General features: G+C 38.2%; 1 protein-coding gene and 1 long non-coding RNA gene across 2 annotated transcripts; both read right to left on the minus strand.

Moving 5' to 3' along the window:
• Positions 1-12,966: 12,966 nt before the first annotated feature.
• Positions 12,967-14,726, minus strand: LOC130510500 (uncharacterized). The gene is made up of 2 exons (XR_008944175.1): positions 13,645-14,726; positions 12,967-13,387 (listed from the first exon to the last, which is right to left on the minus strand). It is a non-coding gene; the product is annotated as an uncharacterized LOC130510500 (long non-coding RNA).
• Positions 14,727-17,174: 2,448 nt separating this feature from the next.
• On the minus strand, positions 17,175-19,762 carry LOC108828971 (cytochrome b561 and DOMON domain-containing protein At5g35735). The gene is made up of 2 exons (XM_018602617.2): positions 19,059-19,762; positions 17,175-17,981 (listed from the first exon to the last, which is right to left on the minus strand). The coding sequence occupies exons 1-2, from the start codon at positions 19,680-19,682 to the stop codon at positions 17,391-17,393; spliced, it is 1,215 nt and encodes a 404-aa protein (XP_018458119.2). The 5' UTR covers positions 19,683-19,762; the 3' UTR covers positions 17,175-17,390.
• Positions 19,763-20,520: the final 758 nt, after the last annotated feature.

Consider the following 20,520-nt stretch of genomic DNA (forward strand, 5'->3'; position numbering starts at 1 on the left):
AAAGGACCAAACCTCCGCAAACAAGCATCCTAAGAGAATCGTAGCTTTGCGATAGGTTCAAACACTTGGATAATGGACCTCAGACCACGGCATAAACCCGATCGCGATGGCAATCAGGTCACGAACGAGAGCTCGGTTGCTATAGCGAACGGATCACGAAACCACGCTCGGTCGCTATAGCGACCGAGCCACGTACACGGCTCGGTCGCTATAGCGATCGAGCTCGGTCGCTATAGCGACCAAGCCACGAGCTCCGAACAGAGCTCGGTCGCTATAGCGGCCGAGCTGCGGATAGATCTCGGTCGCTATAGCGACCGAGCTGCGGACAAAGTTCGGTCGCTATTGCGATCGAGCGTTCGTACATTGATCATTCTCCGAAACGTCCGAAGTCTTCCAAAACGACGGTAGGACGTAAAGCTATGCATTCTCGACTATCCGTATAGCCGTTCTCCGCAACTCACGACTATTCGTTTCTTGATCTCTCGATCAAATAGAATCGTCCGTTTGGTTTACGATAAAACCGCGGAAACTTAACCTTATCGGAGAAATCGTAAAAACGTCTCAAATCAAAAATACGGCCCAAAGGGGTCCTAAACTTGATTCGAGGCCCACTTACGATTTCTTAAAAACCCATAAACGTTATGACGGTTTATGCTTGGAGGATAAGCATCAGTTTCCACGGAAAAAATGGAAACTTTCCGCAGATAATTATGAAGATCGGAAAAAATGGAATATTCCCATTTTTTCGACTATGACGGCTTAAGGACAAAAGGGGGAAGCGTAAACCGACCTTGGAGAGTATATAAGGAGTTCAAGGCGAGAGGCATAGAGGCATCACTTTTTCCAGAGCAAACTAGCACTTAGGGCATTTTAGGCAACTTTTCGTTTTTGTTTTCGAGCTGCGACTCAATTAGGTTTAGCCACCTTCGGGTATTAGAACTAGGATCTCGCCGACAGCTCTCGTAGCCGAAGCACGTTGTCCTGTTGTTGTCACGCTTATACGCAGATTCGGAATAAAACCCTTCTTACTCTCTTTTTACGTTTTATATTTTATTTTTCCGTTGTTATCGTGTTCTGATTGCTTGACGTGTGGTTTCTCAGAAATCCGGGACCTTCTGGGAAATTAGGGTTTTCCTACTTTCCTAAAATATATGAAATATTGACGGTGCGAATTTCGGTTCCCACAGCTGTTCGAAGATCGGCTCCTTACTCTACATATCAACCTGAAAAGGCAACACTTTCGAGACAAAACTCCTTATGTTCTATTAAGATCACCGTGAGCTTCTTGTCACAGGTTTTACTCAGAGAGAACGGACTAGGTATAGAACATGCTAACTTTTATGGTGGAGTTCAAAAGTGTTTAGGGTTTACCAAGAGCGGATGCAGGATATCGCACAAAATGGTTGTGAGAGGACGGCTCCATTGAGGTCCACAGTCCTTACTCATCTCTGCTGATCGGACTGCTCTCCGATAGATCGATCATAGGACTGCTCTGCGCGATTCAACTTCCCCTTCAGAACACTTCACTGAAACCACCATCACTTTCTCAACTTCCCCAGTGGTATGCATCATGGATTCTTCCCCTTCTCGTCACCAGTAAATCAAAGCAAAAGCAAAAACAAAAAAAAAACTTTTTCTTTTCTCTCTCTTTTTTTTTTAATATACTGAATACAAAATGCTGGGGTGACGAGTAAGGAGGTAACAAGTGATGTACATGATGCCACTGGTGATTCATCCCGGTTCGTTCTAGCCATTTACTCCCTTCATTGTTCTCTGTTGTACCGGAACAGGCACTCTGGTTGTTCTCTTGTCTGCACTGATTGTTCCGCCTTCTTCCACTGTGTGAGCATTGATGAGTATGAACTGCGTCGATCCTTTCCTCTCCGACCTTTTTGCACATATCTGCACATAAAGTACTAGAAAAGCAAATGCATTTGGGTGGAACAAAAGGTCAGGGTTCAAGGTGAGAACTAGCTAAAGATGAGCTAGCCACTCAGGAACAGCAAGAGGGATAAAATCGGATAAGAAGTCCTGAGTGTAGTTCTCATTCTACCCTGATCTAGTGCCCATGACAAGAAGAATTAAAGTCCAGATTAGGTTCAGATAAAGTGGAGTTAAGTCTGCCTAGTGTAACCTGATCGGTATAGAATTTCTGGAGTGTCAAATGAGATAAGTCAGGGTGTTCCAGGTCCATGTGTGGGTCTTTCATCACTGCTAAGGTCACTGAATAAGAAGGTTAAAGCACGAGGTGGTTAAAGAGCATCACAAAATAAGGTCCTGATTTCCACAATAGTTTTGACTGACTCGATCCTAAAAAACTGACTCGATAAAAACATGAAAATGACACAAGGACTGACTCAAAAAGCACACAAGCGAATATAGTACAACCGCTCCCCCAGACTTAGTTCACACCATCCCTGGTTGTGAAAATAAATCAGAGGAAGCTAAAAACACCAAACAGAAGCAAATAACATGAAAAATAAATAGTTCAGATGGATAAGACAAAGGGATAGAAATAGTCCTTTCCGAATCAGTCTGAATCGACGCTACCGGAGTGACCAGCTGTCCTCCTGTTCCTCGGCAGTCTCTCTGCTCCAGTGGATGTTCCGGCTTGCTCCTTGCCTGGGCGCCTTGTTCTCTGAGGTGTACGCTCCTCCTGTGCTCCAATGCAGCCGCCTGTGATCGCCCTGAGTATCCTCTTCATGAGGCTGTTGTTCTTCTTCTGGGACTCAACCATCCAGCGTCTGTAGGCGTGATCATCAGTCACATCGATGAAGTCCTCCAGGTCATACTCACCATCAGCCGGTGGAGGCACATGCTCCACATCATCCATGTCATCATCATCGTTCTGCACTGGCGCTCGCGGATCATCGCAGAGGTGCTCTTCACCGAGTGAGAACACAATGTTCTCTAGGGACAAGAAGTCTGTGAACCCATGCATAGGGAGCTTGCAGTACAGAGGGTTCCCTTCTTTGTTTTGGAACTTGTAGGTGTTCTCGTCGTGCAAGATGTGGCATGCGATCAGGTAAGGAGTATCAATGTACTCCATCTCAGAGGAAACCGTGTAGGAGCTGAGGTTGATGTTGAAGCGCTGGAACAAGGGAGTGAGCAGACTGCCGGAACGATCCTTCTTGTCATCAGTCCGAATCAAGGTGTCCTTGCGCTCAGCGAACATGGACATAAGATGGAACCCTTGGTTGGTCTTGACCTCCTGGATCGGGGTGATCTTCTCTCTGCGCATCTCGTCGTCAAGTCTCGTGTAGAGAACCTGGAGCTCTCCATTCGTGATCTTGGAGGTGTACTCCTTCGCGAACAGGACGTTGGAAACGATCTTGGCGATGATCCGCATAGCAGGGTTCCGGATCTGCGACTGGTAGGCCTTGCGAGAGGTGAACTTGTCGGCTGCAATGAGGTCCCAAAAGGTGTCTGTCGGCTTGAACTTCTTTTCCACTGAAACTCCCTTAGGTGTGTCTGCAATCTCAAGTAGCTCGTTCAGATCGTTGAGAGAGATTGAGCAGAACTTGCCATCAGCCATGAAGGAGAAGAAGCAGTTCTCGTATGTAGGCTCATTGGGGTTCAGATAAGTGATCTGGCACGTCGCGAGCACTTGCCTAACAAAATCCGGGTAGAGAACCTGGGCTTGGAAACAGAGAGGCATGAGTCCCATGGCCTGCATCGTGTCAAACACCTCAGTGTCAAGGCCGAGATCGGCTAAGATCTCCTGGTGCGCGAACGCGAACCGCGTGGGCAAGATCTCCGCTAGAAGGAGCCGATTGTATCTTGTCGCTGACTCCTTGTCCCATCCCTCAACATTGTAGTCAAGGAGCATCGAATCATTGAGGTCTATGGGCTCGCCCTCGGTCTTGTTCGGCCATGGGTAACCAGGTGGAGCTCTCACGGCTGGAGAAGTTGTGTTCTTGGCGGCCCTTGCGTTTCTCATCTTTGGAGGCATCTGCAAAACAAAAACAATAGCCCAATATCAGCACAGTTCGTCGGTTGTTCTAGAAACGATGGAACAATCCAATCTTCTTGTTTTACCCAAGTCCATCGATTGCTAGACAACCTACACAAGCCTCAATCTCAACAGTACAAATCGCTAAGACCAAGAATCACAATCAACAAATCGGTTCCTCTTCCGTTCAAAATCAATCATCAATTCAATCTTAGTAGCGAGTATACTATCAAGAGCTACAATCTAGGATGAAATAGCAAAGCATAAAGGAAAAAGAGGATCCAAAAAGTCATTCCCAATTCGCGATTTGCATGCGCAAAAGGGGGAGAGTTATTGGCCGATTACCTTGATTGGAGAGGTGATTCCTGCAAAACAAACCAATCTCTAGAGAACCCAAGAGGTGAGAACCAAAAATAGTGAAGATAGAATCAAAAAGGAGAGAGCTTTGCAATTTAGGGTTCTTGAGAGGGGTGGGTTGATTTGCGGCGAGAGAGAGAGATAGTGGGGAGTGGAATGTTTGGGCTTTAAAAAGGCCAACCAAAACCGCTTCCCCTTCCTTTTTATTTGGTTTTTTTTTTCAATTTTTTACCTTTTTTTTTGTTCGAGAACTTACCTGGGAACAATCGGCGGAACAACCGCTGGAGTGTTCTCCTGAAGTGATCTCGAATTTTCTTGATTTTTCAACCTGCAAGTTAATTCCTAGAATGATAAAGACAAAAAGAAATTAATATTTACACTCACCAGTGGGTTGCCTCCCACCAAGCGCTTGTTTTATGTCACTAGCTTGACTTCAATGAGCCAATTAGGCTTGAGGTGGATCGCTTAAGGGTATCTCTACACCTTCAGCGATTGTTGTGTCAGCAAGATATGGTTTGAGATGCTGACCATTGACAACAAATTCTCCACCTCTTGTGTCGAGCAACACAACAGCTCCATAGGGGCGAACCTCCTTGATGGTGAAAGGTCCAGACCATCTGGACTTAAGCTTTCCAGGGAACAGCTTAACCCGTGAATTGAAGAGTAAGACGTGATCGTTCGGCGCAAAGCTTCTGCTGATGATACGTGGGTCATGGAACGCCTTGGTCTTTTCCTTGTAGATCTTAGAGCTCTCATAGGCCATATGCCTGATCTCCTCCAACTCGTGGATCTGAATGGTTCGCCTCTCCTTGGCGGGTTTGATGTCGAAGTTGAGTAGTTTGATAGCCCAAGCAGCCTTGTATTCTAGCTCAACAGGTAGGTGGCACGCCTTGCCATAGACCAGATGATAGGGAGTGGTCCCTAAAGGGGTCTTGTAGGCTGTTCTGTACGCCCAGAGAGCATCGTCAAGCTTAAGGGACCAGTCCTTGCGGGTGGTGTTGACAGTCTTCTGCAGGATGCTCTTGATCTCTCTGTTGGAAACTTCCACTTGACCACTTGTTTGGGGATGATAGGCGGTTGCAACCTTGTGTTTCACACCATTCTTACTCAGCAATCCTTAGAACAACTTGTTGATAAAGTGAGTTCCACCATCGCTTATAACCACTCTAGGCACTCCAAATCTTGGAAAGATGATGGAGGTGAACATCTTGGTTACAACTCGCGCATCATTGGTTGGACTAGCAATCGCTTCTACCCATTTGGAGACATAGTCCACAGCAACTATGATGTACTCGTTCTTGTGAAAAACTGGGAAGGGTCCCATGAAATCGATCCCCCAGCAGTCGAACACTTCAACTTCCAAGATGTAGTTCTGAGGCATCTCGTTTCTCTTGCTTATACTCCCCATCCTTTGGCATGAATTGCATCGTGATATGAAAGCGTGAGCATCTTTGAACATAGTGGGCCACCAGAAACCGGCTTGGAGGATCTTAGAAACTGTCTTGAAGGTGGCAAAGTGACCAGCATAAGAAGAACCATGACAGTGGTGAAGGATCCCTGGAATATCAGCCTCAGGAACACACCTCCTGAAGATTCCATCTTTGCCTTGCCAATATAGATACGGCTCATCCCAGAAGTAGTGTCTTGCTTCCCTTAGAAATTTCCTCTTCTCATTCCCAGTGAACCTCAAAGGCTCCTTCTCAGCTGCCAAGAAGTTGGCAATCTCAGCAAACCATGGAAGGTTCGGGTACTGCTTCTGGATCACTGCAACGAAGGCTCCTTCTACGCGAGAACAGTCCTTGATGACAGGGGACGACTGTTCCAAGTTGCACAGACCAATCGCGTTGACGTATTCCATCGGTTGTTCCTCGTCAAGAACTGTCTCATCTGACACTTTCATCCTAGAGAGATGATCTGCCACTCTATTATCAACCTCCTTCTTGTCTCTTATCTCCAGATCAAATTCTTGGAGCAATAGAATCCATCTCAAGAGTCGCGGTTTAGCATCCTTCTTCGTGAGTAGGTACTTGAGAGCCGCGTGGTCCGTGTGCACAATCACCTTTGATCCAACCAGATAGGATCTGAACTTCTCAAACGCGAACACGATGGCAAGGAGCTCCTTCTCTGTGGTTGCGTATCGGCACTGAGCTTCATCTAAGGTCCTGCTTGCATAGTATATCACATGAAGCTTCTTGTTTTTACGCTGTCCAAGGACTGCTCTCACTGCAAAATCACTTGCATCTGTCATGATCTCAAAAGGAAGATCCCAGTCTGGAGGTTGGACAACTGGTGCACTGATTAGAGCTCCCTTGATCGTGTGAAATGCGGCTAGGCAGTCGCTGTCAAAGGCAAACTGAGCTTCCTTGCAGAGCAACCGAGTGAGTGGTCTCGCGATTTTAGAGAAGTCTTGGATGAACCTCCTATAGAAACCAGCGTGTCCCAAGAAACTCATGATTCCCTTCACTGAAGTTTGTGGTTGCAGACTCATCATGACCTCGATCTTTGCCTTATCCACCTCAATGCCTCTCTCTGATATCTTGTGTCCCAGAACAATCCCATCTCTAACCATGAAGTGGCATTTCTCCCAGTTCAGCACCAGATGCTTCTCCTCGCATCGCTTCAGCACCCTGCACAAATTTGACAAACAGGCTTGAAAGGAGCTTCCATAGACGCTGAAATCGTCCATGAAAACCTCCATTATGTCTTCGATCAGATCAGTAAAAATTGACATCATGCAGCGTTGGAAGGTCGCTGGAGCATTGCACAAGCCGAAGGGCATTATCCTGTATGCATATGTTCCATAAGGGCATGTGAACGTCGTCTTCTCCTGATCGTCTGGGTGGATGGAAATCTGAAAGAAACCTGAATAACCATCTAAAAAGCAATAGTAAGGGTGGTTAGCCAATCTCTCAAGCATTTGATCAATAAAAGGAAGTGGGAAGTGATCCTTACGAGTCGCAGCATTAAGCTTACGAAAATCAATGCACATGCGATGACCAGTGACTGTTCTAGTAGGGATCAATTCATTCTTTTCATTGGTTACCACAGTGATCCCACCTTTCTTAGGTACTACATGCACAGGACTAACCCACTTACTATCAGAGATCGCATAGATCACACCTGCTTCTAGAAGTTTCATTATCTCTTTCTTTACAACATCTTTTAGATTTGGGTTTAACCTCCTCTGATGTTCTACAGAAGTCATCGATTCATCTTCCAGGTGTATTCTATGCATGCACAGATCAGGTGAAATGCCTGGTATGTCAGCTAGAGAATAACCTAATGCCTTACGATATTTTCTCAGTTCACACAAAAGCAGCGCAGTCTCGGCATTGTTCAGGTCAGCATTCACAATGACAGGATATGTAGAGTTGGGTCCAAGAAATGCATACCTGAGTCCCTTGGGAAGGGATTTGAGCTCTACCTTTGGAGCTTTCAGCTCGCTCCATGAGTCATCGACCTGAGCTGCCGGAATAGACGGGTTCTGAGGCGCGGTTGTTCCAGTCGATTTGCTGGACTCACTGTTTTCCCCCAGACTTAGATTTGCCACCATTCTCTCAATACTCCTGGCTGAATCCAGGAATTTGGCATAGGCATCAGCATCAACACTCTCTAAGCTCTGCTCGGCTTCAGCTCTGACTAAGGCGAGTTCAAGTGGATCCTCGGTGAGAATCTCCTCGATCATTCCCTCATGCGGCTCTAGCGGATCACCATCTTCTTGGACAGTGAAGGTTTGTCCATCCAGCATCGGTTTCTTGAGCATCTGATCCATCTCAAACTTCATCACAATATCTCCAAGGTGGAGATCAATCTTCCCCTGTCGGACATCAATGATAGCTCCAACAGTGCAGAGGAATGGTCTGCCTAGGATCAGCGGATCATTGGAATCTTCCTCGACTTCCAGAACAACGAAATCGGCAGGAACAAGTGTGTTCCCAACCAGAACTTGAAGATCTTCGAGGATTCCAACTGGAGATTTCACAGATCGATCAGCAAACACTAGGGACATCCTGGTAGGCTTGAAGTCCGTGTATCCAAGGCGCTTAGCCACAGTATATGGCATGAGATTTATGCTTGACCCTAGATCGGCCAGAGAAACGCAACGGCGCCAAAACTTGATACACTAAAAATGAATCCTTGCTACCGCCAAGTTAACAGTTGCAATTGTAGTACTTGAGATTCAAATCCAGAGGACCAATCTACACTCTAGTTCTATAAGTTCCGAAATCAAGCTAAGAAGAAGATATGAATTTGGATATAAGGTGACGATATTTAACAAGCAAATAAAACACGAGATTGATTCAATTAAACAAGAGCTAGCCTAGGGTATTTCATTGGGTGTTGAATTGGAGCCAAACAGTTATTCAAGCGCGATGAAGTGCTTTCTAGAACTCGGATCACTCAGCTGGAACACTCCACTGTCGTGGCAGTGATCGCTTTGTAGATCGATCTCACCACCTAACTGTCGTTGGGATGAGGATCGATTGCAAGCTTTAGAGAACAGGTCCGATCAGTTCACTTACCACCCTAATATCTACTTTCGCTGATTAGGGATACTAAGCTCATTCAATACATATCAAGTTATCTCCTAAGCGGTTAACTAGGCGATGAACTAGTGATCTAACATCAAGTGATCAGGTTAATGAAAGCAGTAAGAACAGTATGAATGAAGAACAGTTATGGATCGCTTATCTATGTTTAGCTCATGTATCAACACCCTAAAAACCCTAGGCGAGCAAGGCTACTACTCGATCATGATGCAGAGAATCAAAGACATAAATCCTGAATAAAATTGCATAAGAACAGAGTAGAAAACAATATGGTTCAGATGATCTTCTCTATGAGAGGATGGATTCTTCTCCCTTACAAGTTGCAGATCGCAAATCACAGTGTTCTCTTGTAAAAACTAGCGTAAGAAAATAGTAAAAAGATAGATGGCGTTTTATATGGAGGCGCCAATCAGAAGAAAATAGATTAGGGCAACAGGGCATTAATTCCCGAAATAAGAGTTTCCATATTCGTCGGGAACAATCTCTGGATCACTCCGTCTGCTTGTTCCGCTTGAGAGAGAACAGTCACGGGACTGTTCTACTTGAGTGTTCTCCGTAGGATTGCTCCAAAAGGACATCTTTTCATCAGGCACCTTCTCTTCTCTCTTCTACTAACTCCAGGCCTGTAAAAGGTCAAAAAGGACTAGACTGACACGAATTAGTGACTTGAAACAAATGAAAACATATATACATGATGTGAAAAACACTATATATCACCATCGCATCTAAGAGGTTAGGTCTATTTTGTAGCCTGTTATTAATAAAAATAGCTTGTTTGGTTCATAAGATATCTGGTTAAACAGAATAACCGAAAATCATGTACTTGTTTTAATGATATACGACTGCTCACGTGTCCGAATCACCGTGTGTTCATCTATATTCAGCCGGTCAAAGAGAGCCTCCGCGCCGGACAAGAAACTAACTCGGAGAACCACCATCTCCAAGGAAGCACCGCAGCAGAAACACCCCAAACTTCTGTTACTATAGCTCCAGATCTATCCTGATGACTGACTACAAAACCAGCGAACGAGTCCACCGTCCTCAAATGGACTATAGCGACCTCCAATGAGTAACCAGAAACACCCAAGCATCCTAGGGGCCTACGCTCCATAGACCCATAAACTGACGGAGAAAACGAGAGAACACCACTGGAAACCTTTACATGACTATTCCGTCATAAGATCAATTTCTGAAAAAGAGAGGAGGTTGGAGAGAAATAAAGCCTAAAAAAAAACTACCGATGAAAATAACAGAGAAAACCTTCAAAAAAAATTGGGATGATAGAAAAAGTTATAATTTTGATTCTCTAATATCAATTATGATACGAGATATTTGCATATCTAGGTAAAAGATTTGGTCTTTAAAATCTAGAAGTGATGTTAGATGTGATGTTTCACCTGTACGAGTATCAGTGTAAAAATAACACTCGAATAGTAGACATTTTTACTTTATTGGTATATACCTGAATACTAGTAAATCCATTGCTAGTACTCCTAATTTTCCTTTTTACAAAAATCTTAAAAAATAGATTGGTTCATCTTAATATATATTATATGTTTTATTAAATTAACTATCAAATAAGTTAATAGTGTACAAGAAAATATTTCTTTAAATAAAAATTACAATATTACCTAATATCATTAACATATATATGACAATTAATGATTTTTATAATAAAAATTTGATAACAGTTTTTGTATCATCCATCATTTTGTTTAATTTAATATTATTAAATAATTAAACAATTGCATTAACTATATAATAAAAAATTAAATTTTATGTGTTGTATTTTGATTTATTAAAACGAGTATAAATTATTAACACTATGAAAAGTCATACATTGAAGAGAACATGATAACATGATCTGTTTTGTTGATGGTGCATGAAGAGAATATGATAAGTTCTGAGGACAGGGATGACTCTGTAGAACTATGGGTTCAGATGAAAAAATGATGGGGACAATGAATCTCCGAATAAACTTATATGTTTTACATGTCGAATGTGAAGCTTTGATATGGGTTATAGAGTGGATGAAGATTCTCAACTTTTCAGACGTAGTTTTTGCAATAGACTATTCTCAATTGGTGAAGATGGTGTCATCACCGAAGAACACCCAGATTTTGCTACACACTTGGAGGAGTTCCAGCGCAGTAAGTATTTTTTTTCCTATCTTCAAGATCCGACATATCTCAAGAGCACATAATTTAGTGGCGAATAAGTTTGCACACGGTGCTAGGAGTTCTCTTTCTGCTATATTTTATGTCGATTTCGTGCCTCCGGTTTAGTTCTCTAAACCGGTAGAACAAAGATCATAGTTTGAGTCAGTTGTTGTAAAAAAAACAAGACATAAATGATCATAAAATCATATGAATATATGAGTTTCATTTAATATATATTCAGATATATATATATATATATATATATATATTTATTTATATATTTAATATTTTTAAATTAATTATATACCATATAAAATACATTATATATATATATATATTTATTTATTTATATATTTAATATTTTTAAATTAATTATATACCACATAAAATACATAAATATTTTAATTTGAATTTTCCTTAAAAATATTGAGACCTTAATATTTTAATTTCAAAATTATCATTTTTTAAAAACGATTATATATTATTAAAACAAAAAAATCTCACATAATTTTTTTAAAATTAATGATTTAAATTTATTGTTACAGAAATTTTTTAATAAAATCATTTTTAACAACTATTTTACTTATATAAAATGTAACATTACATATAAAATAAGAAAAGTACAACCAAATGCAAAACTAAAATAAATGATAACATTAAAATATATATAATAGAATTTGAAGAAGCTTTCTTCTGAACTGTTTTAAAAAATCTTTAAAAAATCTTCATGTTTGGATATCGACCATGCGATGAAACTCCAAACTTGCCTTCGTTGTATAACATTAGCCAACTTTCAGTTTGGGTCTACAGATGTTCATCAATTCATTAATGAATCCAATATAATAATTCTCTCGAAAGAAATAAAAATTGGAACGACCAACCTGCAAAGATTCTAAAAAACATCGCCATACAACAAATGAAATATTAATTCTCAATCTCCGACATACTCATTCCATCGTGGTTTCTATGGTAATTGTTTCCAAAGTAAAGCGGTCATGATAAATTTCTTACCACTTAAATCTAAAAATTAACTTGTCATTGAAGTCTACGCTGGAGATGGCAACAACGAATTGGAAGATGAGATAATGAACAACCAATTCATTGTGAGATAACATTGTCTTCTCCATATTATAGACAAGAACAAAAAAATGCAGATTGTCCTGAAACAAAATATCGAGATACATCGTAGAGACTGTGGATAATTACAGAATCATCATCTGCCAGTGAGAATTGCAAGAAGAAGTGATGATTATGACAATCGTCATTGAAATCGACTTAACCGTCCTCTCTTTCTAATTGTGACTGAAAAAAATGTTAATAGAATCATATCAGTAGAAAGCCTTAATTAATAAATATTTATATTAAATATAACATATACTTGTGTAAATGTTATTTAAATTTAGTTTTACACCATACAAAATAAATAAAATATTTTATTTTATTTATATAAAATAAAATTATTATAAATAAAATTATTATAAATAAAAATAGTAATTGTTTTGATTAATGTTCTTACTCCAATTTAATTTTATACATTATAGTTTTTTCTTTTTCAATTATTCAATATATTTCTTATTTGATATTATGTAAATGTACACAAAATAAATAATAATATGTAAAAGCAATTTTAATATATAATAATCATTCCGAGCAAGCCGTATATCTTAAACTATTTTACAATATAATTAGTGCGAAATTATATAAATCCAATTAAACTAAGCATTAGTTACAGAAAAATAGTATGGGGATATATGCATTCTACCAAAAACAAGCTTGCATTCTACCAGGCCCAACCCTAGGCTAATGCTCATAAAAAAACTCTTTGGTATGATCATTTCCTAAAATGTCTTATTTTTATACAGGTGGAGAGTTCGAACAAACTTCCTTTTGTATCCCATTATTAAATCTTCATTTAATAATGATTATAAGTAAATGAGCTCGAACCAGATATGTTTTTTTTTCTTAAATACTCTTGCATATATAAATAAAACGCAACCCATACATGGGTATCAGAACAAAACTTCCGTCTAGCTGTCGGAGAAACAGTAACCCTCGCAAATAGATTAAGATCATCACTAGGATACATGGAAAAGTTAGCCAAAAAAAAGCGGGAGGAAAAAAATCTAGGCTCAAGAGACCGTCACCAATCTCTCATAATCACCATAGATCCGCGGCCAACGACGCTGACTAAACGAAAGTCAAGCCAACCACTGCATCTCACTTCCTTCTCAAAATAGGCGCCAACACACAGCTTTGAGGACCACCTGAGACTCCTTCTTCAACCGGACCAAAACCCAAGTAATCAAAACAGACCATAAGCATTGAGGGGAACCGCCATCTCCAACTATTCCTTTCCTATCACCTAGGCTCTAATCACGGGGAAATTAAAAAAAGTCAGCTCCAAACCCACTAACAAGAATTCTATTCCTCGACAATGAAGCACAATATCCGATAATCGCAGGACATCAAGCGAAACATTACTGCCACTACCAAGCCGTACCAACGGAAATACCATGAGATAGCCCTTCCAATACAACTGAAAAAAACCGGGAACGAGAAGACGGCTGCATTTGATCTGATAAGAGTTTCTATTACCTGCAGGTTGATGATATAGAGAGAACATTACCATGGGTTATCAAGCGAATCCTCACGGTACTGGGAAATTCTTTTTCTTCAACTAGAGTCACCAAAAATGAATAAGAGACAGACTCCTGAAACCACTCCATTCAACCCTAGTCGTCCCATCTAAGAACCGAAGGTCGGAAAATCAATTACTGTCCCAAATTGAACCGGTGACTAACGATCCAAAACAATAGCGCATGAGCTTAGTTAACCCAAGAATCCTGAACATTGCTTCAAATGTTGGATCGAATACACACTAGGAAGAGGTAAGTCAGATGAGAGGGAGGCAGCACATAACACATCGGAGGGGCCATAGACAACGACTGAGATTTGTGTCACAATAAGCTTCCCCAAGCCATCACCGCCGGCTCCGGCACCATGTAGAATCATTTGGCTAGGCAGGTCTTCGAGCAAAGTTAAACTCCAAAGCCCTCAGCCACCGACATACAAGTTGAAGCTCACCATGACACTGTAATTAACCACCAAACCTGCTGCCAAAAAACACCCCATAAGCGACCAAAGAAAGCAGATCTACAGACCCTCCACCTGAATCGAGAACGGTGTCCAACCACCGCATCCACGCGCCGAAGATTCTACAAGAAGAAAAGAAAGAGAAAAATGGTCCTTGTAAAACCCTGAAAAGTCGACTCCTGCCAACAGCGACCATCTCTCTGCCATGCCATGGTTCCAACCGCAAGCAGAGACAAGCCGGCGTCGAGTCTCCCCACGAGCAAGATCTTAATTGGAGCTTCATTTGCGACAAAACCAGAGGCAAGACGGCGAAGAGTGAGAAACCATGGAGAAGCAAAGATCAAAACAAGCTGAGAGGGAGAAGAGATGTGCTTCCGGCACCGGCACATGCGCTAACACGCCGGCCGGTCGCCGGAGCAAAGCAATGGATCTGGTTTGACTCACGAGGATAAGGTGGATGACAAACAAACACTTACCTCTAACAAGATATGATTGTATTTAAAAGAATCTTTATTTATTTTTAGTATATATAACATTAAATATAAAGTATAAAGAGTAAACATATGAAAGTCTAGTATTTGTTCTCCAATGATTTATTGTTCAAAATTGACCATTTTAAAATTATACTAGATTTTGACCCGCACGCCCGTGCGGATGTATTGTTCAAAAATATGTTGCTATTTGTTTTTTATATCAATATTAGGGCTGAATAAAAAATTCAAATCTGAAGAATCGAACTAATCCCGATCCGAAAGAGTAGTACCAAACCCGAATCAAAATTGATTAAATATCCAAATTATTCAAAATTTTGATGATTAGAGAACCAAAACCGAATTCGATCCGAATTGAAATATTTCAGATACCCAGTGGCACAAACTGTAAATATTGAGATGCATTAAGGTTTAATTCAAATTTGTACTTCAGTCTATTTGGATATATTTCGGTTCTTACAAACCTACCCGGAATTTTATAAGTTGTGCAGTTTGTTTTGAAATTTTTATAACTTGTGCATTTTGTTTTCTATGATATTGTACTAATAATTTATTAAAAACTTGATTTTTGTTAATTTATTTTAAAATTTAACAACATTTTTGAAATTTTCATTTAAAAAATAGTTTTATATTAATTATTATTAATTGTAATTTTTTTAAAAATATTGTATCCTCTAACTAATTTTATGTAACTAAACAAAAAATATAAGACTTTATTTACAAAATATTTTTTTTGTTTAATATATAAAATAATTCAGTTTGGTGTTTTAATTTTTACCACAGAAAAAAACACCCATAAAATGCTACACAAAACATAGTTCTTTTTTTGGGTGGTCTACCGTAGCCATTTTTTTTTGCTTTGGTATGTAAATGTATAGAAAAGAAGGATGCGACGTATCTATATATATATATGCTAGTAGATTTCAAAATTAAATAAGATTTACATTTAATACCATAATTAATTAGGCGAGATCATTGGGTATATAAATAAGAATATTTCTTTAACAATATGTGTGAATATCGGTGTATTTGGTTAAGTTTTGTATTTTCCATATTTATGCTCAAGAAAAATTCTTGTGTATCACGATCTAAGATATTTCATTTTTTTTGTCAACACAATATGTAACAAATGACTGGGCCAAGAATTCATTGAAAGCCCAAAAATAAAAAATCGGTGGGTTAGAAAAAAGAAGCAAAATGATGAGTTTAAGTCAATGGCATTGAATTGTAATTTTTGTGCAAAACTAAGGGGACATAGCTAATTGTACTTTAGTCTTAATAGTTTAGATATGTTCTCCATTGTTTATTGGCTGTTGCTGGAACTGATAGCAGTTTTTATGTAATTTAATCTTCTTAATCTTTTGTCATAAATTTTATAATATTTTATAATGTAAACAAGCATAAAATTAGAATAAATTATATTTTTGCTCTTTGAAATTCTCAAGAAAAATACTAAGTTACATTTTATAAATTGGATTCAATTTAAAATGATTTGATTAAATTATAATTATTCTTCAATGTCGACAAATCATGTATATAGAACTTTACTATTTGATAAAAGTTGTAAAGAAAACTGTGAAAAGAGTTGAGATGTTAATTTATCGACAAATCAAGTAGAACTTTACTATTTGATAAAAGTTGTAAAGAAAACTGTGAAAACAGTTGAGATGTTAATTTGTTTTAAAAACGAATGGTTATAATCATACATGAGTGAAACAATTTTGTTCTAATTTTTAGTTTTCTCCAAACTACAATTCAAAAGAAACTATTTACGTTAGAATATTTCGCATAAGTTATTAAGCGCATTATCAGTTTTGTTGATAATATTAATAAAACAAATTTCGATAATATTAATAAATTGTTAAAACACTTGACTATTCAAAAATTTATGTTATGTATGAACTCTGCATCTTCATAAAATATTATAATATCAATCTAAATTGGATTGTTTTCAGGGTTTAGAGATTGATATCATTCTAAATTTGCTCATTTGAAGGAAGAAGGTTGACAAAGAAAAGTGGGGTGGGGTATAGCCGATCCAAAAAAAAAAATTAATTGGTTTCAAAGGAAATACATAGTCGATTTAAAAAGAGTATACCTAAAAAAATTATGATATAGAGGGATTTCATTAACAACTTGCACAGTAAAACCTTAGACTAACTATGTGTTATGGAACTTCTCTATCGTGTATTTTCTTTCATTAGACTGACAAACTTAATAACTTACGATAGTTTAACTTTATAATTTCCAGAATTGGGGTTTTCATCAACTTTTATTTTAAATCATGACTTATTTTAGTTACAAGGGGAGAACGCGTCAACACGAAAATGATATTGAGGAACAACATGAAGACAACACCAGTGTTAAGAACCAGCTAACAATTTGATTGTTCAAACTCATGTTTTTATATCAATACAACTATGATCTCTTTTAGTCTCATTGTTATTTTGATTATGTATGTGTAATTTATCTCTTAAGTTGTAGGGTTTCAATAGTTGTTTACTTGATATGAAATTCTGTTAATGGTTTATCTATTAGTTCTTACATAAACCGCAACTGTAAACACTTAAAGTACTATAATCTCAAATCGTTATTCAAGTGCAAGCATACATGAAGCATAGAACAACTACAAAACACACATATCAATGACTAATGACACAGTAAATTAAAACACCTATAACACAATGAATAAAATCATAATACATACATAAGCCTAAAAGATAATCAAACTGGAAAAAGAATCCAAAATTGCATAGAACTAGAACCAAGTATAGAAAGAAAAGTGAAACTAGGCGTCTTGGTGATGCTGTCTAGTGGTGCTAGTGGTACCATTGACGCCATTAGAGTACTTGTTTGAAATCGGTGCAGCAACTGTGTTTCCTCCACGGTTCTTACGGCGAAGAACGATAAACCAAGTAAGTGGCTCAAGAATCACAACGCAAGCACCAAGAAAAATGAGAATTCCAATATAAGCCCATCGCCATTTATCTTCTGGATCCAAGATATCGAATCCTTTAAAGATGTTAATAATGGATAGGATAATTGTTGTGTATCCCACTGTGTGATGATACACATTCCAGTAGAATCGATACTTGTGGTCTGGTTTAGGCCTTAGAAGAAGAGCAAAGACTTGAAGTGTAGCGAAAGTGAAAAGTGCGATCCCAAGATTACGATGGGTTGAGTATGATGTGCCTGGTGAATCGTTGCCAAGCTTGATTCCGGTGGCCCAACCGGCAACACCAATGGCATAGCCGGAGACTTGGAACACGATGTGGAGGTAGAACCATGTTGGGGCGGTGAAAACTTTCATGTACCGAGCCATCATTGCTCCCATTGGCAGTAGCACTCCCCAGCTTACCGCATTTAGTATCCCGTGTGTCTGTTTTATCAATTAGTTAGTATCAGTTAGTTTTAAAGATAAATTTAATATTTAGGAACTGAAATAAAAATAAGTGAAATAATTGAAAATTACAGATGTCTAGAAAATAAGACATTTTAAAATGTCAATTTATATTTGAATGGCAGAAAGATTTTTCTGATATTATATAAAAATCAATTTTACTGTTCTCTAATTTGTCAATTAAAATAGCTCAGAATGTTCAATGGTTGTCGACAAAGAATAAAAGTTGTTTAAAAGACTCGAGAGAAATAAATAAGGACCCGTAACTGAATTTTCATGAATTCTGGAACGTGGAGATAGATATTTGAGTTTGGTGAAAGTGAAACCCGTGACGAGAGGTCTACTTTTTCAAAAAAAAATCTAGCAAATGCGTCGTTGATATTTGACTAATCACTCAAAAGAAACAAATTAATAATTTAATTTAATGCTTAGCTTAAAAGTATGCCATCATTTCATTATCTTCAGTGATTTTCTTGTTGACAAACACGTCAATGTGTCTTATATAAATATTTATTATTAAACTTAAAATATGTCTCCTCCACTCAAAAAATATTATTTTTAAGCACACTTATCTTATCATATTGGGTATTTTAATAGGCTATTTTAAGAAACATTATATTAACAACAAAAATTGTTTAAAAGTTTACCATCAAAATACTCGTCAGGTATCAAAATTTTTAAAGTTTCTTAAATAACCTTTTTATTGGATGCCTCAAATGACATGTTTTGTAAAAATCATTCAAATTCAGAGAGAAAAAAAAACACAAACGAGTTAAATAATATTGGGTAAAATGTCGAGATTAAACTACTTAATTTGAGGAATCATTTATATATAAAGCCTAAATGTATTGTCATTTAATAACTTTTAGCAAAATGGTTAATACATTTGGAACTAACGCTTATGGGATCTTTTACCGTATGTTGATCAACTTAGGTGTTCTAAAACTATTTTTTGGTATACTCAGATAAACTAACCAATGTTATTTTGGTTCGTTGTTATTTCTTAATAAGCAAACTTGAAAAGTGAAGCCAAACAGAAAAGAAAGTTGAACTTACATTTCTCCTCCTCAGCCTGCTACCAGAACCTCCTCCACTAGCCGATGATTGACCTGTCCTGAAATCGATCCTACCTATCGATCTCATATTATCTCCTGTTCTTTGATGAACCTGAGGAATACCATTAGCGACCGGACCTTCTTGCCAAACCTGGTTGGTCATGACCAAATTGGCCGGTAACTCAAGAGTCGCAAAGATGGTAGCCTCTCCGTTGACGAGAGTCGTGGAAACGAGGCTGACCCCAAAACTAAGGTCTCCACGTGTTAGCTGGGTGCCGTACCCATCGACCGAAGAGGTGTAGGCTTGGAACTGTCCACTAGAATTGGTGAAGGCGACAAGAGCTTGTGTCCCGGACATCTGAGGCCCACTTGGGTTAAGCCCCCAAGCAATCCATGAAGAAGAGGAAGTTCCTGGGTGGCGAAAAGCGATTGAAACGGTGCTGTTTTGTTCGTTGAAGTTCCAGTGAAGGAATGAGCCAAGGGCCGGGAGGGGAGAGCAAGAGGTGAAAGCGATGTTATTGGCGAAGCTGTGGGTATCACAACCTGATTGGCCGTTCACATTTAAGACAAGGAGGATTGTCCAAACAGCAAACAGAGATACCTTTGCAGTCTTTGTTCGGTCCATTTTTTTCTCTCTACGTTCCTGAATTTTGTGTTCTGTTTCGAAAGTTGGATGAGATTTGGGAAGTTTGGGGTTCTTAAGATACTTTATAGAAATGTTTAACGCGGATGCTTTTTTTCAAGTCTACGGAAGTCGGAAGCCGTGTTTTGTTGACTGACAATTACTTTCTCTTCTGTTTACTTTTTTTTTTTCAATTGTGACGTAAGAAAAACATCACAGTTTGGCATAATTTCAGGGTTTTGTTTCTTTTATTTTTGTATCTTTTTATCAAATAATCATGATTGGATGATTTATGCTGATGATTATAGTAGGAGCCTAAATATGAAAATAATAGGTTATTTTGTGCATACAAAAATAATGCTACATAATAGAAAACTAAATGACTTCCCGCGATTTCGAGTGATTATATCATTTAAATAATACTTACGGTAAGTAAATTTTGTATATATTTACAAATTACAATAATTTTGATAAGATGAATTTGCTGATAAAAATTAGTAAAGAGCTTTTAATCGGTTAATAATAAAAGAATAACATTAAATTTTTAAATATTATATTAGTCATTTTACCAACAGGCATTTCATAATTATGAAAAAAAATTAAAATTAAAAAGAGAAACTACCATATATGAGATGTATTTATGTCAAATTCAGAAAACATTAAGTTCGAAAAAATCTATTATATTACTTGGATGTATAATATAAATATATTTTTATATTTTAACAAATATTAATTATTAAGTTAGGCTTCTAATCAAAATTTATCTATAAATTTATATAATTTAAAAAAACTTTATGACATAAAGAGTTACATTTTTTGTAGCTACAGATTCATATTTTGA

The sequence above is a fragment of the Raphanus sativus genome, chromosome 4 (genome assembly GCF_000801105.2).
Source record: "Raphanus sativus cultivar WK10039 chromosome 4, ASM80110v3, whole genome shotgun sequence".
NCBI lineage: Eukaryota > Viridiplantae > Streptophyta > Magnoliopsida > Brassicales > Brassicaceae > Raphanus > Raphanus sativus.